At 41.4% G+C, this 25,825-nt stretch overlaps 3 protein-coding genes across 3 annotated transcripts; all 3 read left to right on the forward strand.

Moving 5' to 3' along the window:
* Nucleotides 1-339: 339 nt before the first annotated feature.
* krtcap2 (keratinocyte associated protein 2) lies at nucleotides 340-3,246 on the forward strand. The gene is made up of 5 exons (XM_080858176.1): nucleotides 340-411; nucleotides 1,217-1,371; nucleotides 1,755-1,818; nucleotides 2,166-2,232; nucleotides 2,888-3,246. Exons 1-5 carry the CDS (start codon nucleotides 408-410, stop codon nucleotides 3,009-3,011), a joined length of 414 nt encoding a protein of 137 aa, XP_080714302.1. The 5' UTR covers nucleotides 340-407; the 3' UTR covers nucleotides 3,012-3,246.
* Nucleotides 3,247-5,696: 2,450 nt separating this feature from the next.
* Nucleotides 5,697-7,100, forward strand: LOC308380773 (protein S100-A1-like). Its single transcript, XM_080858178.1, has 3 exons — nucleotides 5,697-5,802; nucleotides 6,526-6,671; nucleotides 6,842-7,100. The coding sequence occupies exons 2-3, from the start codon at nucleotides 6,531-6,533 to the stop codon at nucleotides 6,998-7,000; spliced, it is 300 nt and encodes a 99-aa protein (XP_080714304.1). The 5' UTR covers nucleotides 5,697-5,802; nucleotides 6,526-6,530; the 3' UTR covers nucleotides 7,001-7,100.
* Nucleotides 7,101-15,375: 8,275 nt separating this feature from the next.
* Nucleotides 15,376-17,096, forward strand: s100w (S100 calcium binding protein W). Its single transcript, XM_080858177.1, has 3 exons — nucleotides 15,376-15,395; nucleotides 16,241-16,383; nucleotides 16,921-17,096. The coding sequence occupies exons 2-3, from the start codon at nucleotides 16,243-16,245 to the stop codon at nucleotides 17,083-17,085; spliced, it is 306 nt and encodes a 101-aa protein (XP_080714303.1). The 5' UTR covers nucleotides 15,376-15,395; nucleotides 16,241-16,242; the 3' UTR covers nucleotides 17,086-17,096.
* The last annotated feature ends 8,729 nt before the right edge of the window (nucleotides 17,097-25,825 follow it).

Below are 25,825 nucleotides of genomic sequence, written 5' to 3' on the forward strand. Positions count from 1 at the left end.
GAGAAACAGAGCCAAGCTCGCATGGTTGATGGATGAAAGAGCATGCTGTTTTCTCTGTGTTTTATGGGCTAATGCATTTGAGAAATTCGTAATTTAATTTAAGTATAGTCACATGGAAATGCATGCTGTATTATGCATATACATAATTATAAATGTGAAAAATATGAATCAATTTTCCATGCAGCCCCTCTAGTCTATAGGCTAAAATCCTCATCAATTTCCAGGCTATATGCTACACAAGGCTTTGAGGGTTGAGCTTCTTCCACTATTAAACACTGGGTGGCGGTAGTGTCTCCGCTGCCGCCCGGCAGCTACATTGACGTCGTTGTTTAACACATCATCACCTTACGAACCTTTTTCGTCTGGAGCTCCGCTTCAAAAACTCCAGTTGTTTTGAACCGCTAAATATGGGTGAGTACCTTGGTGCATTTTGGCTGAATAGCAAAGACATCCACACTTAGCTATCGGTTATGTTATTTGTTAGGTTGTTTGCTGACTATTTGGTCCCCGAATAAGCATTTAAGTAACATTAGCCACCCAGCTACAAGTTAGCTTAACCAAAGCTAGCTAACGGCACTGAACTAAAGGAACAATCATGTTTTGACGGTCATTCTTTGTGTTCTGTTTTATCGTTACTCTATAGACACATATGCTGTCGTGTCTTTAAACGTTTAGCTTACACTGATTTTTTATTTTAGTGATACGACATCCAGGAACGTCAATGTTGGCTAACTTAGTTTGTATTGCAGAGCAAGCGCTTGCATTGCAGATACGGAAACTAACCAGCATCTTTGAGACGGTTTGCTCGTTCGTTTTGTCCGAATTGTATACAGCGTTAACACAACCAAACATAAATGTGTATCTATAAGGACACTTTCGAGATACACGCTGACAACCGTGATGAGATTGATTTGTTAGCTAAATGTAACCTAGTTTGGCAGCTAACTCCTGTAACGTTATGCATAGGGACATGTTTCTAGACGGACTTTTTTGGATGTCGTACACTGACGTGTCCCAACACTAAAAGAAGTCAAACCTGGACATTTCTATAGGGTCTGGTCAAACTAAAGTGGGAGACTCAGCACAACCCTATACATATTGCTAATGTATTTTGAGTTTCTCAGCCCAGCGTCAGTTTTGTCTATATCTGACCGACTGTGTTTAGTGGCAATCATCTATCATGTCTGTCTGACTCTCATTTTTCATGCTGTTGTAGCAGTGAACACAGGCACATCACTGGTGCTGTCCAGCCTCCTGTCGGTGCTGGTATTCGCCGGCATGCAAATGTTCAGTCGTCAGCTTGGGTCCACAGAGTGGCTGACCATCGTTGGCGGCTTCCTGGGCTCCGTGCTTTTCGTCTGCTCCCTCACTGTATCCTTCACACATATTGCCAATCACACTTTCAAGTGGTAACAGCGAATCGCCACACCTGGACAAATTTCAAAAAGATGCTGAACAAACCCATTTTGGCTGTAGTTATTCAGAAGGTGGTTAGAACTTTGGTGGGACAGTGGTCCACGACATACAGTCAGGCTATTAAGTTAAATTCTGCTGCAATGCATTCGTTTGAGCAAGTCACACGCATATGTTTGTTAGAGGTAAATGTCTGTGGTTAGTTAAGAGTTTATGTTAGGCATTGTTTTGGCAAAATGTATCACTATCTGAGAATTGTGTACTACTTTCAAACCTATTTTATTTCAGTAACGTGCTAAATTCAAGTGGGTGTGTATTTGTCCTTAACATTAAACTCACAGGCTTTCAATAACCTGGAGTGCTTGGTCTTTGGAAAGGGCTTCCAGGCCAAGATCTTCCCAGAAAGTGAGTTTGCATTTCACTGCAATTCTAGCCTAAAACAAGCAACAAGACACATGTGTGCATGCTGATACCCAGGTGCACCAGCATGCACACACACCCGCTCCTAAAAGTTATTTCCTTTTGCTTTATAAATTGAATTAAATCAGTTTGGGATTGTTAAACACTCAGTCAATGGCATTCTACACCTGCAGGGTATATAATTACATTTAACGTTAAAGGTGTCTTTGCATTTCTTAAATTTATATTCTCAAAGTAACAGCTTGCAAATAGATAACTGATTGCAATATTGTTTTGTTTTTCTTTTATTTCTGGTCCTCTTTCCCTGACCTTTCTCTCCATTCCTCCCATAGTTATTGTGTGCCTGTCATTGGCTCTGTTTGCCTCTGCGCTGGTACATCGTGTCTGCGTGACCACATGGTGAGTTTCCTCCACACATTCCCAGGCTAACATTTGTTTGTTGTTGTTGTTTGTTTAATAATTAAGTAATTATGGATTTTATTTATATAGCACACTTTAAAATACAATGTAATATAAAGGTTCTTTACAGGGTAAAACAATCAACCACAAAATATTTTTAAAAAAAAATAGGATAATATAAAATATTGTTGACATATCACTGGTCCTCACCATCTGCATCATGTCTCTTCTGTGGTTCCAAGTAAAGCCTGAATGCATGCATCTTTCAGCAGTTTGTCACGTGAAGAGATGAATACTGAGATGTTAGTCAGGCGAGCACTTTCAACCCTGAAGGTATCACAGGCCGTGTTAATGAGTCTGCACAGCATAGGGACTCCTTAGGTTATTTCAAGAGCTTTAGTACAAGGATCACATGTTCTATCACAACAAGGGCTTCTTTTTGGTTCAGCCACTGTTGTGCACATTTTTCCTCTACAGCTAAAGCAAAGTGATTCTCACTCCCTCGTCTGATTTCATGATTTCTGAGTGTTCTGTTTAGCGAGCCTAATGTGTGTTTTTGGATCATTAGTGTTATTGATTTATGCACAGACCTGTGTTAACATTTGCATTTTTCTTTTCCTCCTTTTCCTCTTTCACTCCCCTCTCTTCTCTTCAGCCTGATCTTCTCTCTGTTTTCAATATATTACATCAACAAAGTTTCAGCTGCTCTCTACCAAGCTGCTGTTCCCGTCGCAACTCCCGCCAAAGTCACCGGCGGCAAGGGCAAGAGGAAGAACTGAAGCGCTGATTCTGTTATTTGATCATCCAGTCACCATCCGGTCCCAGCCCATGACCATGGGGGAGATGGGAACCCCACCTCCTATCCCATCCAAACTCATGGCACGAGCGTCACAGTCACCAGGTTATTTTTGTTTGGCCCTCACCTGAAGTCCTAAGTGATTACTACATTCCAGTGCACAGAGCCATCTGTAAACTGCAACATGGTCTCATTAAAAATGTTGCTGAGATTTCGAGGGTTTATGTTTGGTTATGAGATTTTTGTTTTGTTTTGTTTGTTTACTCGTGGAGCGGATTTGTAATTAAAACACTGAAAAATGAAACGGATTATGTCATCTTTGTCAGATTTTGAAAACCAAGTTCATGTAACTTGAGTCGTGGACTTGAAGTGATTAAGTAGTACTACCCGATGTACTCAGCATTTAGTCCAACCCCCCTGAATGTTTCTCATGTTCAGTTGTTCTTAGTATCCCAATTCAAATTATCTCGAGCATAATAGTGGTTTTGAGTTTCTCTTCTCTTCACCATGTAGCCAACGGACTTTCACGTCATGAGACCTGTTTCCTTGGCAATAGCCTGTTTTCTCTCGGTGAGCGTCTCACAATGGCTTAAATGTCCTACTTAATTACCCCCAACTTAAACTGGGTGTTTATGAGGAACCGTCAACATTCAGGGTAGCAACACGTTCGCTATGCTAGTAAGCAGCAAAAAAGACAACAGCTAGATGAGAGACTGGAATCAAAAGTCTGAAAGGCATAAGAATTACTCTGCATATTAAGGTTGATGGAAAGATGATGTGATAACTGCAGGCAGTGTGGGTTATGGTGAAGCCCCAGCACTGTGATGGATGATCATTGTTTGTCCGACTGAATATGTTGCATAAGCTAATATTGGTCTTTTAAGAGCCCTAAACTGAAAATGAACCCCTAACATCCCATCTAATGTATCAAGTCAGTTTAGTCAGCACCAAAGTAGTTTGAGGAAGACGGGTCTGTCAGTTTCAGGTGCATAAGGTGTGCCTGAGAAATAACCTAGTGTCCAAGTTTACACAGATATGCAAGCCAGAATGTTTGAAATCTCCCGGTAACAAGGCAAAATGATCACTGCAAACACAAACAAAACCATGTGTTTTTCAGGTGAAAAATTAATGCAGTATGGATTTTACCTGATATGTTTTCTGAATATAAAAATGTACTATGTCAGAGCACATCAGGAACATGAAATTCTGACTGAAATACAAAATGATACAGTCATAATGACTATCTATGCTGCAGGGAAAGAACACCTGTTTTCTGTGTGTATTTTATTTATTTATGAGTTGATCCACCAATAAACAGTGAAAACTGAATTGGGGCTTATTCATAGCCCTGGGGGGTATTCAAAGTACATGATTTAGTTACTTAACCGGATTAACTGAGGAAGTGGTATACTTTTAGTAGAAGAGTCCTATGGCTTTTTTTTGCTCGGAGGATGAAGCCATAGGACTCTTCTTTTAGGAGGTTAAACACTTACTTGGAATTACTCTGATTCAGGTCCGGTTGAGTCCGTTAACCACGTACTTGGAATACCCCCCCAAGAAGCAGTTGACGAACAGATCCTGATCTGCTGTGGATCTAGTGGATCTTCTTGTGATTCGTGTCAACAGCTATCACAGTCACCTCATTCAAGATTAGTATCACTCCATGGCCTTACTACCAGCTCACTTTAGGTCCACTACATCTGCAGCTGCTTAGAATTAGAGAAGGAAGTCTGTTTGACCAGTATAATACAGTAATGCATCTGTCAGAGATGATGGTTGGCATGAATATGTTAGGCAAAAAAGAGGATAATTATTGGAAGGTGTAGAAATGACTGGTGAACAGACACCAGCTCTTGGTCCAAGTATGCGGCTCCAGAGACACACATGGACATACGCAGGCCCCAACAGGCATACTGCATGTGTAAGTGTATAAGAATGCAACCAACCAGTGACAACACTAAAAACCCTGACAAAGAACACATTGCAGGAAAACCCACACATATGGTTACTATGGAAATGGGAACACACCCTGTGCAAAATGTATGCTGAGCTTGACTTACCTATCCCACCCCCCACCTACTCGTTCAGGTGCATTGGCAAACACACCTCACCCTTTTGGAAACTCATAGTCCTACTGACTGGGTAAAAGACACTGATTATATGAGACCACTAGCGAGAATGTAACCTGTATGAGGTTATCCCACAAATGGTTAAGACACTGGAATGCAACATGCAAATGGATAGTGCTTTGTTTTTTCAAGGCTTATCATGAAATGTGAAATGGCCAATTAATAATATGCGCATGTGTGACATATTTGAGGAATGTTCTTGTCCCAGAATTTCAGGAGATAAAATTCTTTCACTGTCCTCTCATTTTGTTTTATCTGGCACACCCTCGTTGCTGTATATGAGTCACTAAGTTGGGAAATGCTATAATGAGAGTGGGAGGTTAGGAGGCTGAGAAGTATAATCGTAAACTTAGGCCTACTTTTTACTTTTTTTAATACGCCAACATTGAGTTATCTCGATTGCAGAATAATGCTATGCTCTCCAGGGACTAACTGCACCGAACACGACCCTATCATTAGGATGGAAGGAATGTGCCATTATTGACGTCGATGAAAGTTTCAGAGCATCCGCACATGGGAGTAACGCGAGTGGGAGCAAAGGGTGGTATGGGCGGTGTCTCCATATAAATTCTTGCTCCAACTATTTGCTCAACTCCTGCGCAGCACACCTCTCTAACCCTCTGGATTGTTAACTTCCTCTAATCGGTAAGTGATCCAATAAGCATACTGGAATTTTCGCTTACCAAGTTTGGTCAAAACAAATAGCCTAACGGTATTTCTGTTTTGGGATGGAGATATCCAGTCGCTTCTTGTCTGTCATAACCTTACAGCCTATGTGGAATTACTGCGTCGTACAGTTTTGGAAGTTCACTTCCCGATTAGCTTTTTGTCTTCAGTGATTTTATCATCGTGTGTGACTTTAAATAGTACCAAAGTCAGGCAGCTTCTTATTAATGAGTTTTGATTCAAAGCTTAACGTAAAATGTTTCAGTATATCAACTTTCACTTTGATTGTCACGTATGCCTATATATGCTTTTCATGCTTACTGTATTTTGTCTGGATTTCCGTTTCTGTTTTTTTGGAAGTATTACGAATGCTGTTACATTTCCCGTCGGTGGAAAAAAAAAATCCCTCTCTCCGTCCTTTTTTCTTTCTTTCCATGATATGAAGTCTAGGGCCTCGAATAATCTGTCAGTATTGTGAAGAGAAGAATGGTGTTTGCCCAAGAATTTTGTCTGGAAGCCAAAGCACACTGAGGCCTTGTCCACTCCGTTGAGCAGCATTGTCAGTGTGCAGTATGTCTGTCTATTAGTTTCACCTTGCCTTTGCTTCTTCTACAAATGACCCCCCCCCCCCCCCCCCTCCCTTTCTCTCTATCTCCCTCTCTCTCTCTCTCTCTCTCTCTCTCTCTCTCTCTATCTCTCTAGCAATCATGCCGTCTGATTTGGAAACATCGATGGAGACCTTGATCAAGGTGTTTCACAAGTACGCGTCAAAGGAGGGCGACAGTGGGACACTCAGTCGGAAGGAACTGAAAACATTGATGGGGGCAGAGTTGGCCGGATTCCTGAAGGTACCAGTCATATCTACATTCACACCCAACCCCATATACACACATGCCAACTCTCTCTTAGATCCCTGTCTGTGATATGCGCTAGTTTGTTCAGCTTCAATCACCAGGAATGTCACTTGCTGGTCCAATATCTTTGTTCTGAACCGCCTCCCTCCTGTCCTCCCGTACAGTCTCAGAAAGATCCTGGCGCTGTGGACCGTATCATGAAGGACCTGGACACCAATGGTGATGGCGAGGTGAACTTTGAGGAGTTTGTGTCTCTGGTCGTGGGGCTCTCCATCGCTTGTGAGCAGTGCTACCAGCTGCACTTGAAGAAAGGAAAGAAGTGAGGTGGAGCGCAGCGTGTAGACAATGGGGTGGAGATGGGTGTGCCTTTTGTACCAAGTTATTTTGTTATGTGAGTTTCAATAAAACACTGGCTTTTCTGAACGAGTGTCCAAACTTATTTATGTGTATGAGGGGGGGGGGGGGTAAAGAAGTGTGTGTGTGTGGGGGGGGGGGGGTCAGCTGTTATGGGTTATGGGGTGTTCCTGATGCTGGCAGAAGAACTCCTGTTGTTCTGCCACCCTCAAAACTGAACTCATAAATCCTTAAGTCTACTTGCAGATTCCTCCTTGTGTATGTGCCACCTCTCTTTCTCTCTCTCTTTCTCTCTCTTTCTCTCTCTCTCCTCTCTCTCTCTCTCTTTTTCAGTGAAAGACTGTAAAGCTCTCAAAATACATTTGAACCAAAATATCAGAAATAGACTGACTGCACCATAAGATACTCACAAAGACACAAACTCACAAAGGTATCAATATACTTTAACAACAAGAGAGCTACAACAGGTCTCAGGTGTTAGGATGTTCTCCTGACATTTGGAAGGAGTGTGTAACTGTTTTTGTATCATCTTGTAACAAACTCTATATCACTGTAAGTTATGAGGCCCTCGAATACTGTAATAAAATACTGCTTTCACTAATCAATCGGTTCTAACTTTGTAATCATTGTAGTGTAGTGTCATCGGATCTCATGGTAACCTTGTAGTCATTGTAGTGTTGTGTCATCCATGTAAGCTAGTGTTGGCACAACAGATATGCAAACACATGACTGCCTCACAGACACTGCTCAAGCCACAGTCAGTCTGAGCTAATATTGCTGTTGGCATGAGGGTACATACATTCAAATGATCATCACCCAACCTAATATCATATTATATTTACTGTTATTGCCTTAAATAAAATTAGTATACAACAAAAATATTTTTATTTTTACAATACAATTTTTATTTTTGTACAAACAATTGTACCTTGTGGATATCTTGCTTTGTTGAAGTGGTTCACTGGCTTGTTGAACTTTCAAAAGGTTCACATGATATTTCTTGTACAGCTATGGATTTATTCTGTTGACTGTTCAATGTTACATTAACCAGCAGTGTGAGATACAGTATACTATAGTCGTAATATGAAGCTACCTGGTATGTTTGATCCGGGTAGCTTCAGTACCTCCTGCTGGCCAGTAGTAGTAGTAGTAGTATTGAATTATGCTACCAAAGGGCATCAAAGACCTTTAAAAGAAGGCTTTTCCCTTGAGAGAACAATGTTTCAGTGTTTCATCTTATTTCTTTTATCAGGGATTGATTATTTTATTCATCTATCTTTTTGTCCTGTAATAAGGAGAAGGTGTCTATGCCTTCTCTGATTGGCTACGCTGACACGGTCTCGGTGAGTCCGGGGGCAAGTATGGTTCTGCATAAAAATGATTGGCTCATAATTGTATCTGATCCGTCGATGGGTGTATTTCCTGTGCTGAGTACACTAGCTGAGGGACATGAAGCCTGAATGCCACAAACCCACAAAAGCATGTGACTATTTTAGGAATGTTTGTAAATAAAGAGGTTACCAAGCAACCTAAGGGTGTGGGGACATGAATGAGACTTTTAGATTTTCATATGCGGTCACACACATAAAATATATGCTCCTGCTCCTGCCCCTGCTCCTGTATTATACAAATACACAATCACACACTCAAATATGGGATATGTGTGCCCAAAGACATAAGTTCACAAGCTGTTCTTTTTCCTAAAAGCTTCATCACTACACCAGCCATCATTCTTTTACATTTCTGTTAATTGCGATAATGGTTGTATGACATTGATTTTGTAACTCACAGCTTCGGATCTCTTCAAAACTGCGGCAGGATGACAACACTGGCCTACACTGTGACAACATGACTACACTGCGTGGAATCACCCAGCTTTTTTTTGCAGTTATACCATAATGTACCAGCAGATGTCAGCATTTGCTTACATGGGCAGAATAGTCACTGACGCAAAAGACACCAGAGGGAATATTGCCAGTACATCATGTGGCTGTGTTTCTTCAGAGCCCCATTGTTATCAGGGTAGTGACCTCTGTGGAAATATGGCCCCTGTTGAAGACAGTGCAGTGTTATTTAACCCATTAATCAAGCTTAAAACATGCTGTAGCGATGAACTGGGTTTTCTTTTCAAAGGTTTTGCTTATATATCATACTTATTTCCATCCTGTGTGGTATCACCGGACTGAAACAAAGGATAAAGCACACAGAAAAAATGGAAATCTAATCCTGTCCATTTGCAATGGTTCCCTGAAACTATTACCTGTTGTTATTTATCTATCTATACAAAGGTATTGGATATGCAGTGTTAACATATTGTATACATATATATACTGTAAAGAATCAATCTATTTGATCATTTTAATGTGACTCAGGCAACTCATGTATGTAAGTTAGCGAAGACCAATATGTAATAATTGCACTTTTGTATTTTGTACACACGTACACACAGACACTCCTTTGGTAAATTGTGTTGTGGTGCACGAGTTGTCATTCATCATCTCCTTTAACAGTTTTTTTCTGATTGCTTAGGTGCTATCTTTGAAACTCTATAGGCTATTTTTGCAAAACTCTGCACACTTACCACAAAACCTTACACCAAACCAACGAAACATTGTACAACTCTTGGAAAAGGAAACAGTTCTTACAAAACTCTGCAAACTCTTTAAAAAAATCAAGAATCACTGTTGGTGTTTAAGCATTCAAACTGTAAGTAAATAAAGGGAAAAAACACATAGCTATTTCTGGAATGCTTGTAAATAGCGGTTGCCAAGTAACGCAGGGGAGTGGGGCATAAGTGAGGTTATCAGATTTGTATTTCCAGACATTAAGCACATTTATCACACAAACTCATACACTCTCATACACACATTTGAGGCTAGAGGCAAGTGCTAAAGTGTTCTGTTGACCGGATGCAAAAGCTAGCAGTTGGCTTCGCAACACTAGTGATTTCCATAAAACAAGCGCAGAACACTGGGCAAGCGCTCCTAGTAGTCAGCTTTCTTCAGTTTCATCCTTTCACCAGCTGGTGTCAGCAGATGCTTCTGTCTGCAGAATAACTCCATGAACGACTACTACTACTACTAGTACTACTACTACTACTACTACAACTACTACTACTATTTAATAGTTTAATAGTACTAGTAGCAGTATAAGTAGTAGTAGTAGTAGTAGTAGTAGTATTACAAGTCGTTCATGTAGTTACTCTGCAGACAAAACTGAGAGAAACTTCTGGTGCTGTTATACTGCTACTACTTTACAGCACTACAAACAGCATCTTGTGGCCGAACATTCTTGAATGAAATAAGGAGATGTGGAGCACTTTGGCCATGATAATAAGTTCAGCTCAACAGTCAGCCTAAAATCGCCCACACAGCCTCAACTTTCAACACAAAGGGAGTTTCAAATGTCACATTAATTGAGCCTGGCATTGAAATCAGTGTGTGTGACAGGGATTCTATGGCAAGGGATTTGTGGAAAATTATCCAACAGACAAGACTGAGCATGGCACCTGGCAGCGGGATAGGCTGACCTTTATTTTGCAGTTGGTGTACATTTTTATTAATCCCTTTAATGCAAAATTTCAAAAATAAGAAGCATAAATGAATCAGTCACACTGACAGCAAGCACATAGTGTCCACTTCTTGGAGTCAAAGAGAACTTATCAAGCTTAGGCCTGTGGTTCAACACTTCTACTACAGTTCAAACCTAACCATACCTACCATAACAGGCTGTTTATGCCATGATCTTTCCATTTGTCCATTTTCTATTCTTCTAACATTTTATTTCTGAGGACTTTATGCAGTCACATCACAGGCCTTGCACAAAAGATACGATTGGGGTGGGGTAAGGTGTTGTGGTGTGGGTGGTGTGTCTAGTTGGCATGGCCCTATCTTTTTTATGTTTTGAAGGGAGATCAGCATTGGTAGGTTGGGGAGGTTTATCTACCTCGATAATGATTTAAATTAAACTTTTTTTGTACTACATTCCTTTTACTTACATGATATTATTGCTGAGGTCTTTGAGAATAGAATCAAATATTCCATTTGTGCATCAATGGTTTTAGTTAAGGGGAATGTACCAAAACATCAAGGCATGTCAGACAACTTAGAAAAGTCTAAAAGGCCTTGGACTGTAGAGTGTTAAGATTACATGTGTGACAAAAGAGAAAACTTTGAAAAATGTGTTTTCTTTTTTATCCCTATAGTATGTGTTTGGTTCACCAAGTGTGATTTGACAATACTGTTTCTTATGGTCATGGTGATGAAGAAAGTCTATTTGAACTGAATTGGACGGAGAGAGAGAGAGAAAGAGAGAGAGAGAGAGAGAGAGAGAGAGAGAGAGAGAGAGAGAGAGAGAGAGAGAGAGAGAAACCTTCACTTGATAAATTTGGCTGTCAGCTCACCGTAGGCAAATTATTGGGGTAAGGGCTATCTAGATATTTTTGTTGTATAGTTAAGAAGGTAACCTGTAGGTATGTTTTTAATGATTTCAGCATCTCATACATTTCATACATTTTGCAATACCCACTCATTGATTGAACTTGAGATTTCTTCTAGAAGTAGCCAAGAAGGCGTGATTGTATTGTTTAAAAAAAACTGGACCGTTTCACCTGGGTGCGCACCTCTTCAAACTTTTCAGGGCGAAAATACTTGGGGCTAGGCTTAAAATATTCAGAGCTTTAACCCTGAGTGAACCAACAGTGACCTAACAACGCCACTGGATCAGACTAGCTATAAACCACTTGCATTTATGCTGGCAGCCCGTGTGTCCCTTTGTGTATTGCTAGGGGCCTTTAGGGTCTCTCAAGGGTCGACCCTGAAAAAAGAAAATCATGTCATTTTTAATGATTTTGAAGGTTTCTGGCAATGTATGATTTATTCTTGGTGACGTTCTGTGTTTTTGCAAGTGTCTTCTCACATGAGAGGGATACAGGGGGATTTTCCTCTGGTGCCACTGAGGAAGTTTGACCTGTAGTATATATGGGGAGGAACAGGACATGTTTTATTTCTCAGTCAATAGGCTAAGTTATGAATCACAGTGTAATTTAAAGTCTACTCTAATTTTCACCACAGGAGCTCTCAGCATCTGTGACTTCTGAAGGCATGGGCTGAACTTTGCTCTCACTCTGGACGTGGGAAATGGGATGAAATAATTAGTAACCAACACTAAAGTAGTAAGGTAATTAGAGAGGATATTTGAGAGAGAATTACTAGCATCTGTTTTTCTGTCTAGAAATATATAAACTATTGTACCTCGATGATGGTGAGAGTCTTGAAGGCTTCAAGAAGTTCTTCACTGAGTTTGAGTCTGTGGAGGAAGCTGAACCTCTGGGTACCTTGTGGCCTCACACCCATGAGTTCAAGTCACTTATAATTGTTACAGAGTGATTGCTGGTTTTGCTCCCACCTACTTAAATGCTCTTGTAAGAGCAAATGTTACCCCCAGGATGCTGCGCTTGTCTAATGAGCGTCGTTTAGCACTGCCGACTGTGCAAGTATGGCAATCTAGACTATTTTCTTTCGTAGTTCCATGTTAGTGGAACAAGCTGCCTAGCACTACAAGAGCAAGGGCGTCCCTCTCTACCTTTAAGAAGCTCTTGAAGACCCAACTCTTCAGAGAGCAGCTCTTTTCCTAATTTGCACTTCCTCTTTCTTTTTCTACCTTTCCTTATCCTTCCTCAAATGCTATCTCCTCTAACTAGTACTTAACTCGCACTTACAGAAGTTACATTCCATCACTTTTTAAAATGTCTTATATAAAATAGTAAGGCGTGGATGACCTTCTCAAGACTGAGAAAACTCACACATTTGGGTGACAGGAAAGACTTGATTTTGAAAATGGTGCGAAGTTGGAAGGAGCTGGCTTGAACTACTGCATTGACCGGTATGTCAAATGTAAAGACAGAATTGGATATCACACCAAGGTTTTTGACTTGGGGCTTGAATTGGTCAAATAAGCAAACTAGTTTCAGTCGTACACAGGAAAGATGTTAAATTCCTACTGCTATTCGTTGGGGATTCCTACAACGGCAAATACAGGTTCTCATCCCCGACAGCCTAACCTAAGTATTACAACATATTACAACAGGGTGCGCTACAGCCATCATACCTTAATAACAAAAACACCTTCATGAGCATTGCACTAGGGAGGTCAAATTGGCACCTTCCTTCACCAGCAGGCTCAACCATGCTGTCTGGCATCCAAGACCCACCCTCCTTCATACTCACGATGGGTTAGGACGTGCCAGTACAAGAGACAGCAGCATACACCTCAAGAAACACCCAATAATTACTGAGAGAATTCCCCACAACAACCATGATCGGATGTGTCCAATATATGTTATGTCTTATTCTTGAATAGAGAAATAAGTAATTTACATGCCAGAATAATTATAAATGCTTCCAATATGCAAATAGTGATAATTATACAAACAAATACAATTTACATATAAAACATTGAGACACAGATATATTTGTTTCACAGATGCAGTACAGATTTTCCTATTGTACATAGATGCATACATACATACATAGATAGTTTCATGCATACATACAGTAGGCCTACATTTGTACCTAAAAGGCAGACAGAATATAATATGCACCTCTGCCTGTTAGAACGTGCACACTTCTCCCTCGGTTGGATGAAACCGCTTTAATCATCTATATCTAATGCTCTCTAAAGTTCCTCATGACAGCAACGCACCTGCTAATCATTACAGCAACGCACCTGTATGCTAATCATTAGTACAGATTGGTTGGACTGTCACTAGAATGGATAAGTACTTTCAGCCATTTGTTTGACAGGATTTAGGGTACCTTGCTTTGTACTGACTAAGTGAATTGTATGATGCAGAGGACATTATTATCTATTGGAAATTGTAATATTCCGATACATATTGTGGCTTTAAAATGAACGTCTGCCAGACATTCAAATAAGCTTTTTTTTCCACGTCCGGGTCAGTAGCTCTTTTTCATGCAAGGTGCATCAAGGCACAGACATATTCAGCTTGCACTTTAAAAGCCTTAGAATCAACACTGGCTCTTCAAAACCCAATTTCAAACAGATGGGTCAAGTACGGTTACGCGTCCCTTTCTCAGGCTATTGCTTGTCTCTGCCTCCCTCTAAAACTTGTAGGCAGAAGGGATCATGGATGTGCATACACACATAATGACCACTGTCATTCCCTCAAGCATCCCCACAAGCACAACCTCTCAGATACAGGCATGTATGTGTCAGGTGCTGAGCTCTATTGTCAAACACCTCTTATGAGCTTGCATCTAATTGCTGCCCATGAATCATAGCTATGGTGTCTCAACCCTCCAGTTAGGCAAGCTAGTAAACTCAGGGTTTACCTGACTTATTACCTGACCTGACCAGTTCAGTGTCTAGGCATAGGCTAGAGATGAGAGAAGATGGGACATACCAGAGCAATGACATACTGTATAATCTGTCAGTCATGTGAATGAATCATCCACCCATCTTTCTCAACAGCAAACACAACACACTCACACATTACACATGCACAGCAGTAGACTAGAAGTGTGTGAAAAGGTTTTAAAGGAATAACTGAGCAGAAGGCATACAGACAAAGCACACATACATCCGTTCCTCAATTTAATGTAACACTCATAATAACCTATTACAAGTCAAGGGAAGAGGGGAGGGGACAGAGGGAGAGACAGTGAGACTCAGAGGGAGGGGTGGATGGAAAATGGTGGTCAGTTATGTAAGAGTGGGCTGTGCCTGCAGGGTTGAGGGGCTGTAATCTGAAACAACCAGGCCTGCATGACTCAAACTGCCCATTTTCAGAGTGCCCTGGAATCTTGACTATTTACACAGGCACTCACACACACAAACAAACCTTTTCTCTCTTTCTTTCTCTCTTTCTGTATTTCTCTCTCTCTCTCTCTCTCTCTCTGTCTTTCTTTGTCTATGTCTCAAACACACACACACACACACACACACACACACACACAAACACACACTCTCTCTCTCTCTCTCTCTCTCTCTCTCTCTCTGTATCACACACATACACACAGACATAGAGTGGTGTGCACGGATGCATTATGCAGGACAATTATCTTAATCCACCAAAGATTTAATGACTCTGACCTTTCCATCTTTCATGCTCTGTCGAGATCATCGGGGAATTCAGCTGACAACACCCACTGGGGACGGCCCACCAGACAGGTCTGGGTGTGCACACAGGCACGTGCATGTATGAACCAACACCCTTGAGCATGTCCACGTGCACGTGTGTGTGTGTGTGGGTGGGTGGGTGGCATTGGAACCATAGCCTTAAATAGAGGCCGCTTTCCCTCTTGCCTCTTACTTTTTCTGTCAGGCAACGCACAACTGATTGAGGTGAGTGCAGCACGTTAACAGTGCTTGAGTTAAATACGTTGCTGCACAAAAACAGAGACTGCATTGGTTAATGGGTAACATGTGTTACATAAAGTGGTTTGTGTGCATGGATACGGGGTTTGGAATGCGTAGTATAGCTGGTCAGCATCAGCAGAGGTGGTAACAAATGACTTGTTTACTTGTTTGGCAGTGTAGGGATTTGACTCCTGTTGTTGTTTTAACACCATTGAATTCATGCAGGCTTGTGTTTGGTAACCATGTTTGGGGTTGTATCCGTTTGGTGTTTGGATCAGTTGTGCAGTAGCGTTCTCTGCTGGTTTGTGTCGCTTCGAGGGATTTTCCAGGATGACGCTCCTCCCACACACAACACAGAGCTGTGTATAGTGTTCAGGCTCATTTATACATTTCAGCGTTCAATCAGAACTCTTAACTGCAATGCATGAGATACCATCTCACTAAGTTACAGGTTGCTACAGTGGGACTTTCTGTCAGACTTTCAGGGTGTAACCTATCATGTATCCCTAACATGGTAATTACATAGCAACAGAGTGTGCATTGTTTGAGGGTTCCATTAGGCAGGAGAGTCTTATAACAATGTGGAAAATATAGCCTACATATTTTCTCTGGCCCAGTGTACTAAGACTCTGCGGTGAAAGGCATGCCTGTTTATATTCCTGATGAGTTAAAGGAACGTTAAAGGGTTAGTGAGGAACATTTCATCAAGCTTCACAAATAAAAAAAACTTTGTCCAACATTTTACGATTCAAGACGAAGGCATATTGGACCACTTTGAGTCCAAGTGTAAGCTAAGCTTATTATAACTACTCTCTGTTTTTTTTCCTCAGACATGTCTAAGCTGGAGAAGGCCATCGTATCTTTGGTTGAGGTGTATGAGGAGTATGCCGGGAAGGACGATAAAAAGTTCCAGCTGAGCCAGAAGGAGCTCGCCGAGCTGCTGCAGACGGAGCTGAGTAGCCCTGAGTTCCAGGTACGTGGCCCCCTGAGGACCCTCACCGGAAGCTCCCTCTTACTGTGGCGTCATGCCAGATCATGCATGCACATAACCACATCTCTCCACTGACGTCAGTGACTGCGGTTGGTGATAGACTGGGCTACCCCCTTGGGGGTTGCCCTGTGTGACATCAGCGTGAGAACTGTTAGTCTGCCCCAGGGCAGCTGTGGCTACTGATGTAGCTTACCACCACTGGTATGACTGTCTGAATGAATGGACTGGACCGGACTACTCTGTAAAGCGTCTTCGGGTATATAGAGAAGCGCTATATAAAATGTAATTGATCTATTGATTGATAAGCTAGGGGAAGGCCATGGCTACTTTGTACGGGCAGCAAAATGATGTGTGTGTGTGTGTGTGTGTGTGTGTGTGTGTGTGTGTGTATATGCGTGCATGTCTGTGTATGCATGTGCTTTTGTGTGTGTCTGTGTGTGTGTGCGTTTGTGCATACCACTCGTGTGAGGGATTCCCTGTCAAGGGTGACGCACACTCTCCTCCTTCCCGCCCACACAGGGAAAGATTGACCCAGAGGATATTCAGGAAGCCATGAGTAAGCTCGACAAGAATCACGACGGCGAGGTGAACTTCGGCGAGTTCGCCCGGATGGTGGGTCTTCTGGCACGCGGCCTCTTCCGTGCAAAGAGGGGCAAGGGAAAGAAGAATAAGGAAGAAGCGTGAGATGAGTGAACACAAAGATGTACATATTCTGAGATGATATCTTATGATGTAATTTGTAGTGTACGATACAAAACTTTAGTTTTTGTCAATAAAATTGAAATTTGATTGCTGTTGCCTTGTTGTGTGAGATCTCTTTCGCTTCCTCTCATCATAAAGGAAGTGTAGACAAAATGGAAATGTGATAGCATGAGTCATGAAGGTAAACCTTTGCAGGTTTGGGAAAAGGAATAGACAAGTCAAACAGAACCAGTCCAGAACTTAATTTTGTCAATCCAGTACTTCATTTTGTCAGATGGTTAAGGGTCAGGTAACCTCTGTATACAAACACAGAAGCAGTGTATGAAGGCCGTTTGCTAGTTACTATCTGTTGCTATTAGGAGAGAGAGCATCTGCAGAGGATTCATGTAAAGTAGTAAGAAGCATTCTCAGGGGCCTTCTAACGGGTGTAAATGCTGGTTTACCTCCAGACAGAGCACTAGTGTGAACTTATTATCTCTAGTACATGATCTTCAAATCAAACCCACAGCTGCAAACACATACTCTCTCCCCTCCTTCTCTCTCTCTTTCCTCTCTCTGTCTCTGTCTCTGTCTCTGTCTCTGTCTCTGTCTCTGTCTCCCTCTCTCTCTCTCTCTCTCTCTCTCTCTCTCACACCCACACACACACACACACACACACACACACACACCACACACACACACACACACACACACACTCAGGTAAAGTGAACGAAGGGAGTGAACACCATCCAATAGGAAGTAGACACATATTGCAACATCATAGACCTCCAGTAGATGGCGATGTAGGAGAACCAAGACATGATTATTGATCCTGTTTATCCTTTGGCAACTAAAAATTTCAGGATTTGTTCGACAGTTTGACAGGTCTCCTCTGTAACTTCCCATGAGTCTCAGAATTTCAGAAATTTCAAGTCGTTTTCACCTTTCATAATTTCAGTTGCCAAAACCTCTCTATGATTTCAGATCAGTGGAAGAACAGTTTTAATGGCGGCATGTGCCTATAGGCTCTGCCAGGGCAAGCCAACAACCATGATTCCAACAGCTCCCCTGCAGAGTAACACAGTGTGCAGAGTTACTTCAGTTCAGTGTAAATCGGTTCATATACAAAGGGAAAAGATGAGCCACATTACACAGTAAGACTCCTGGGCATACAACTGTCAGTTATTAAGGGATAGATGACAAAGGAGAGAATAATCTGATAATGACACAGTCCATTACATTTTCTGTGTCATGGTGAAGTATAACTAGCTTCCAAATGTTGAGATTTGATACAGACCAGGTAGTTGTTATCCATTCTGTAAAATTATAAATTACTTTAATGTCAAATCAGTTATATTTGTATTTACGGAGTTAGATACAAAACAATAAATTAGAGTTACATGTGAAAGTTATATACATAAGATAAATAATAAAAGCTAAGAAATAATAAATAATATCAAGTTAAATACAGAGCTTGAGACTGCTGATAGTAATGTCAGGTGAACACTCACACAGACACACACAGTCTCTCTCTCTCTCTCTCTCTCTCTCTCTCTTTCACACACACACACTTGTGCCTGCACATACAGTACACGCATGCACATGTCTTGATCAGGTATAACTGGTTAACAGTGGGACACCTTTTAGCTTTCGGGGGCCTACACACACACAAACACAAAGAGGAGAGAGACCTCCATCTGAGCCTTTTTTGCAAATCACAAAACAACATTTAAAGGCTTCATGAAGTGGCACGCCCTCTGTTCAAAGCAGCCACACAAAATAGCTCTCTTTTTCTCAATCTCTCTCCCTCTCTCTTTCTCAATCTCTCTCTCTCCCTCTCTCTTTCACACACACAAACACACACACACACACACACACACACACACATTTTATAATGAAATTCACTTGTACAATCCAGTTTATCTGACCCAGTATCTATTCCCATGAGAGTTTAATAAGTGCACTCCTCGCCTTGTCAAAACCAGCAGCGCTTACCTGGACGCTAGTTAATTTGCTAGCTGATGTAGTATATTTGGCACCATCACACTGTAAAGTACACAGTGAATAGCATGAGTGGATAGTGGGAGCAACAGGTGTTCTTATCTGGCCTTTACAGGAGCATATACCATCAAAATACATTTGAGGACGATACAAAAGAAAACGTACATACGGTTGCTTTACACAATCTCCCATGCCGTGCAAATGCCCTGCACACACACACCCAAACAAACACACACACACAAACACACATACACACTCTAAAGTAGACAGCCTCTGAATCCAACCTTCTTTCAGTTTGTGGCACTCTTATTTAAATTACGGTGGAAAAAATAAAAGATGGTTAATGGACTGCATCTTTGTAGCACTTTTCGACTCATAGAGCCCTTAAAGCACTTTACAGATGAATGCATCAGACGTCTTCCCATTCACACACCGATGGCATAGGCTACTATCTAAGGTGGGGGTTCAGTGTCTTCCTACCTCCTGAATCACTATTGCCTAAGATCCATTTTTTCTTGTTTTTCATTGCTTTTACACCTGCTATCACCTCCTTTGTCATGATTTGATTGATAACTGAGAAAAAGAGAAGCTTGAGAACACTGATATACGGAAGTTGTGGTGTGTGTCACAAGCACAAGATTTCCCAGAGCATCCGAGCACAAAGTGAGGCAAGGAGAGACCCTTTCGCAACTTTGCATACTCAAAATGGAAATATATGAAAAGGTGCCTCACCTGTAACCTTATACACTGGGTCTTACACAACAGACTGGACACACATATCAACACACACATGCACATTGCAAGCTAGCTGAGTATCCACACACCAGTATACAAATTCTGACCTATTTACAAGTATATGTGAAATGTATGGAGGATTCCTTGAGGCAATTCAATAATCTCGACAAGGCTGTTCAGGTTGAAATAAAATATTTTTTTCATAATGTGTGCTGAAGAAATCAGAAAGTTGGACAATAGTCAGTAGCTTGACAAAGAAAGATTAAGAAAGATTACCTCATCATAGATTTAGAAACTCTTTGGGCAACAATTATTGGGCAACATCATCCACTATCATTCCTTCATCACAAAATGTGTGCTATCAGATTTATATTTATTATTTATTATTATATGGATTATATTAATCTTGTAATCTTTAAATACACTGCATTGTACACATATTTTATTCCTTATGTGCCACAAAGTTCATATATTTGTACTCATCTTGCGTTTACGTAACCCACTCTCAGTTCATGTTATGCTTTCTGTTCACTTTTGATTGTTAACTGAGACTAAAGGAGCATGCTGATGATTTCACAGACCATCAGAACACAAAGTTCAGTGACCAGTAACTATTTGCAGTTGCCTTGCATATTCAAAATGGGAGAATGAAAAAGGGGCCCTCACCTGTGACCACCTTACCTTACCTGTAACCTACCTTTGTGTGTGTGTGTGTGTGTGTGTGTGTGTGTGTGTGTTTGTTTGTGTACGTGTGTGTGTGTGTGTGTGTGTACGTGTGTGTACGTGTGTGTGTGTGTGTGTGTATGTGTGTGTTTGTGTGTGTGTGTGGGTATGTGTGTGCGTGTGTGCGTGTGTGTGTGTGTGTGTGCGTGTGTGTCTGTGTGTGTGCATAGCTGCATTCCTTTGGGAGTATGTGAATTGTGTGTTTCCTTCCTTCCTTCACTACTGTGGTAGAAACAGTTTCAGTGTGAAACCACGGTGTCTCAGGTGTCATTTCTTCTGGTACTTTGCTGATTAAAAACGTTTGGGGACTCGGATGTCCCCTGAAGGAATTTTGTAACAGTCATCTTCACAGCTGTATTGAGAGGAGGAACAGTAGAGCTCTAGTAAAGGTGTTAACAATGTCCAGAGGAGTGTACATGTCTGTGTGTGTGTGTGTGTGTGTGTGTGTGTGTGTGTGTGTGTGTGTGTGTGTGTGTGTGTGTGTGTGTGTGTGTGTGTGTCTCTGTGTGTGTGTCTTTGTGTGTGTGTGTGTGTGTGTGTGTGTGTGTGTGTGTGTGTCTCTGTGTGTGTGTCTGCGTGTGTGATTGAGTGTGTTTCTAAAATGTGCCTGAGGAGATTCACATTGCTCTTTAATGAATTGAGTCAATTTCATGTTGTGGCCTGAAAACATTCTCTCTCTATGCTAAAAACAATGACTCCTTTTTTACTTCTTATCTTTCTCTCTTTTTCTATCCCTCTCTCTCTCTCTCCCTCCATCTCTCTCTCTCTCCCTGTGGCACACATACACACGCACACATGCACCGTTGAGAAACAACAGGAATTCTAATTGAAATAGCGTTGAAATACAAGTCCTTAGCCGCCCTTAACACACCCATTTTGGCACTATCCTATCCTCCAATCCTTGCCAACCTGTATGCAAAGCCACCTGAGGACAGCATAGCTCTACACACACAGCGTAGCTCTGCACACACAGTGTTACACAGCATAGCTATACACACAGTGTTACACAGCATAGCTCTACACACACAGTGTTGCACAGCTGGCTGTACACACACAGTGTTACACAGCTGGCTTTACACACACAGTGTCCCACAGCTAGATCTAAACACAGTGTTACACAGATAGATCTACACACAGCTGGCACAGCTTACACAGCATAGCTTTACAAACACAGTGTTACACAGCATAGCTCTACACACAGTGTAACACAGCTAGATCTACACACACAGCTGACTCTACACATACATGGTTACACAGCATACTGTAGATCTACACACACAGTGTTAAAAAGCATAGCTCTTCACACACAGTGTTACACAGCTAGATCTACACACACAGTGTTAAACAGCATAGCTCTACACACACAGTGTTACACAGCTAGATCAACACACACAGTGTTAAACAGCATAGCTCTACACACACAGTGTTACACAGCTGGCTCTACATACACAGTGTTACAGTGTTGAATTTTGGTTTCGAGGACGGTCACTCAAAGGACCTTTAAAGTAGTTGTCTGAGGCTGTGTGGTTGTGGTTGAGGCGTTTGCAGACTACTTGGGGTTCCTGAATTCACCTGAGCTAACACTGAGATATGTGAAGTCTTGTTGAGGTGTATCTTTAAGTGTATCTGTTGCTGTCTCTGCTAGAGGCCTGTATCCTAACCTTTCATGAGTATGGAGAGGGGTGGGTCAGGGATGCCACCCCCCACCATTGAGCCTTCTGGAGGTGTAATTCAATGGGGTAATTCAATGGAACAATGATGAAGGAAGGTGCCTTCTTGAAAATCCCGCCAGAAACACTCATGAAGGAAGTTTTGTTGATGTTGTTGTGTCCTGTTGCTCAGGTCCTACGGTTGGGCAGTCATCTTGTTGTTTTTAGCAGTTGTGGGCTACAGACAGCACATGCTGTACTTTGAAGGAGGGCCTTTACATATCCCGGGTACAACATGCAGCGAGTGTTGCGGCTGTCACTAGCTAGTTGTGCGTTGTTGTTGTATCCTGCTGGTCAGAATCTACGGTTGCTGTATGTATGGCAGGTGTTATATTGGTTAGGTTAGGTTGCTGGCTATGAGTACTTGCATGTGAGAGCGAGAGGATTGGCCACTGAGAGAAGTGGGGGAAATCCTTTGCAGATGAGAGGCGGCGCAAATTCAAACAAGAGGACCAATCAAAAACAGCACTCCGAATTTGAGCACAAACTGCCAAATGGGCAGAGTCTGTCTAGATGATGAAAAGATGCGAAGCAACTAAATGAATGTAAGATTTTACTTACATACCCGCTTTAAAGCTTTTTACCGAAAATAATATAATAGGATGTAACCCCTTTATAATCACCAGCATTTTAATTGCCAACTGTAATTTAATTATACAGGTTTCTTTCTTAGTCAATGTAAAGACACATACATACATACATACTGTACATTTATTTTGTAATTTAATCAAAGTACTCTGTAGTCCAGCAATCTGGACTATGAAAGAGGACCCTCCTCGACAGAAAATTAAGTTGTTGTGTGTGTGCATCGTAAAGTAAATTAATTACTGTGTGTAGGTGTGTGTGTGTGTGTCTGTGTGTGTGTCATTGGCTTTGGTTCTAAGTGGTCTTTGTTAAGCCCTGCATATGGGATGCTCAAATTACACACAGCTTGCCTTCATTCATATCAGTAAGACAAATATGTGCATTTAGATAATTTAGAAAGAGGCTGTCATATGGCCTCTATTGATTTTATCTGTCATATTTGCATTGAGTATGATCATAAAAGCAACCGAGGCGAAGGCCATTGGCTAGCTGGATAAATAAGTCCAATCATAATCATCGCTCATGCAAATGTAGGCTTAAGAGGAGGTAATCTGATCTCTGGACTCATCCAAATGCTCCCTCTGTCCCCCGTGCTCTCGCATGTGCAGTGTGTGTCAGTTTGTTTGCACACCGGTTGTCGGGACATGTCACAGGCTTCGAGATGGCACACCTGTTATATACATAATCAACTTTATGGGGAAAGCTCTTAAATTTATAGATACATACTTCTGACAACACATTGATGTGGTCCAGCACAGGCAGTAGAACCAGTTTGCTCAACAAGCCTATAGCTAAAGTGGCAGAGAGGAAGGTTCCCACAATACCGATATTATGGGTTGAGTTCACAGGGAACACAAGCACTCAGGACATAATACACTGTATGCCTTACTGGTATTATGAGTCACTTCGATAAAAGCATTGGAGTTTCATATTGTACTGTGCACAGCCACGTATGCTTCTTCTTCTCTTTAATCATTTATAATCCTACACTACATTCTTTTGATGTACAATGACACCCTTTATACGTTTTTTTCTAATTGTGTGTGAGTGTGTGTTTGTGTGTTGTGTGTGTGTGTGTGTGTGTGTGTGTGTGTGTGTGTGTGTGTGTGTGTGTGTGTGTGTGTGTGTGTGTGTGTGTGTGTGTGTGTGTGTGTGTGTGTGTCCCTCCTCCCTCTGAAGCCATTTTGTCTCTCTGTGGGTGTGGTAAAAAAAAGACCAACTATCAAATGAGAGAAGATGGAGGCAGTAGGGAAAAAAAGAGGGGAGAAAGCACGAAGGAGACACAGAAAGGTTGGGGCGGGTGGAGTCCCGTTTCATACTGAGGAAGGTGCAAAAGGCTTTTAAGAGACCTCAGTGTATTGCCTTTTTCTCAATCCCAAAAGAGGAAGACAGATAAGAGTATGCTGTGAGAGAAAAGAGATGCTGTGTTTCCCATGGTGAAATTGCCAAAACTTTACAACCATAAAGTTCTAGAAATATCATGTTACAAGAGCCCTGCAGAGGGAAAGGGGATAAAGAGAGAAATGAAAGAAGGAAAACAGGCAGAATTGCAGGATGGGTGCAAATGTTGCCGAAGGATATCCTTTTCTCTTTTTTATGGCACGTCTTTTTTTTACCAGAAAAGAGGAAGAGAAAAAGGAAGGAGGGGGAAACTTGTAGAGGGTTGTAGTATTTTTCCACTCTGAGGTTAAGACTTGCACAGTACTTACACACACACATGCTCTCCCTCTCTATCTCTCTCTCTCTCTTTCTTTCTCTCTCTCTCTCTCTCTCTTTCTTTTTCTCTCCCTCTCTTTCTCTCTCTCTCTCTCTCTCTTTCTTTCTCTCTCTCTCTCTCTCTCTCTTTCTTTTTCTCTCCCTCTCTTTCTCTCTCTCTCTCTCTCTTTCTTTCTCTCTCTCTCTCTTTCTCTCTCTCTCTCTCTCTTTCTTTTTCTCTCCCTCTCCCCCCCTCTCTCTCTTGCTTTTAATGTCTCTCCCTCTGTCTCTCTTATTCTTTCTCTCTCAGTCTTTCTCTTTTTTTCTCACTCTCTCACTCTTACGAGGGAAACTTGCTCTTCAGTGTGGCTAAAGCACAAGCCCACAGGTGACTCATTCAGCCTGGCCTATAACCACAGCACGGTCTAGGCTTTTTTGCCCTACAAACACACATAAAACACATTTACAGTTTTTTACAATTGCTAAAACACATTATTGAAACAGTCACTCATTTTCTCTAAACTCTAAACACAAAACCTCATCTTCAAGCACTATTTACAAAACCTCTGTATCCTCTTGCAAAATGAAACTTTCGCCTCAAAACAGTTTTACCTGTGCTCAAAATCAAACACTGCTGTCAAATCATAAACAAAGTGTTCAAAATGATATACACTTTCAAGCAGTCAGTAAACAATACACCAAAAAATAGAAAACACACTGTTCAAAACATATAGTTCTCAGGGAGAAGTACATTTTTTTTTTTACCTCCAAACTAATTTCATATTTATCTATCATTGACTTTTGATGAATGAAAACATGTTCTCTCATAGTAGCTATATTATACCCTGCATCTCACTACTCACAACTCACTCTTGTTCTTTGTTGATATGAACCTGCAACCAGTCAAAATCTATTGAGCAATCAGTACTGTAACTGTACCAAATAGAAAGCACAATGTTCAGGGCCATACAACTTGTTTACCTATTCTCCTTATACAGCCTACAATGCACTGTAGGCCTACTACAATATACACTACCACAGTAAAAGAGACACAAATCAAAGGAGTCAACCTGGTGTTTACTTGTCCTCCTCCCCTCACATTGTTTCTTCTATTCATTCTCAGACTTTCTCCTTCCCACCTTCAACAACCTGTTTGCTCCCTAAACTGGCTCATATTGGTTGTGTCACATCATTTGATACAAGTTAAATCCATTTTGAGTGGTTGTGTTCAATCAATGACATTTGTTCTCTATTTGTATTTGATTGTTGCCACTTGTGTTTACCAGTATGGATGA

The sequence above is a fragment of the Sprattus sprattus genome (genome assembly GCF_963457725.1).
Source record: "Sprattus sprattus genome assembly, chromosome: 19".
Taxonomy (NCBI): Eukaryota; Metazoa; Chordata; class Actinopteri; order Clupeiformes; family Clupeidae; genus Sprattus; species Sprattus sprattus.

Excerpts from the sequence above, each read along its gene's own strand:
- s100w (XM_080858177.1), top strand. The coding sequence starts at position 16,243 with ATGTCTAAGCTGGAGAAGGCCATCGTATCTTTGGTTGAGGTGTATGAG. Across the intron at positions 16,384-16,920 it reads TGAGTAGCCCTGAGTTCCAG|GGAAAGATTGACCCAGAGGA; the intron begins GTACGTGGCCCC and ends CCGCCCACACAG.
- LOC308380773 (XM_080858178.1), top strand. The coding sequence starts at position 6,531 with ATGCCGTCTGATTTGGAAACATCGATGGAGACCTTGATCAAGGTGTTT. Across the intron at positions 6,672-6,841 it reads AGTTGGCCGGATTCCTGAAG|TCTCAGAAAGATCCTGGCGC; the intron begins GTACCAGTCATA and ends CCTCCCGTACAG.
- krtcap2 (XM_080858176.1), top strand. Across the intron at positions 1,819-2,165 it reads GGCCAAGATCTTCCCAGAAA|TTATTGTGTGCCTGTCATTG; the intron begins GTGAGTTTGCAT and ends TTCCTCCCATAG. Across the intron at positions 2,233-2,887 it reads CGTGTCTGCGTGACCACATG|CCTGATCTTCTCTCTGTTTT; the intron begins GTGAGTTTCCTC and ends TCTTCTCTTCAG.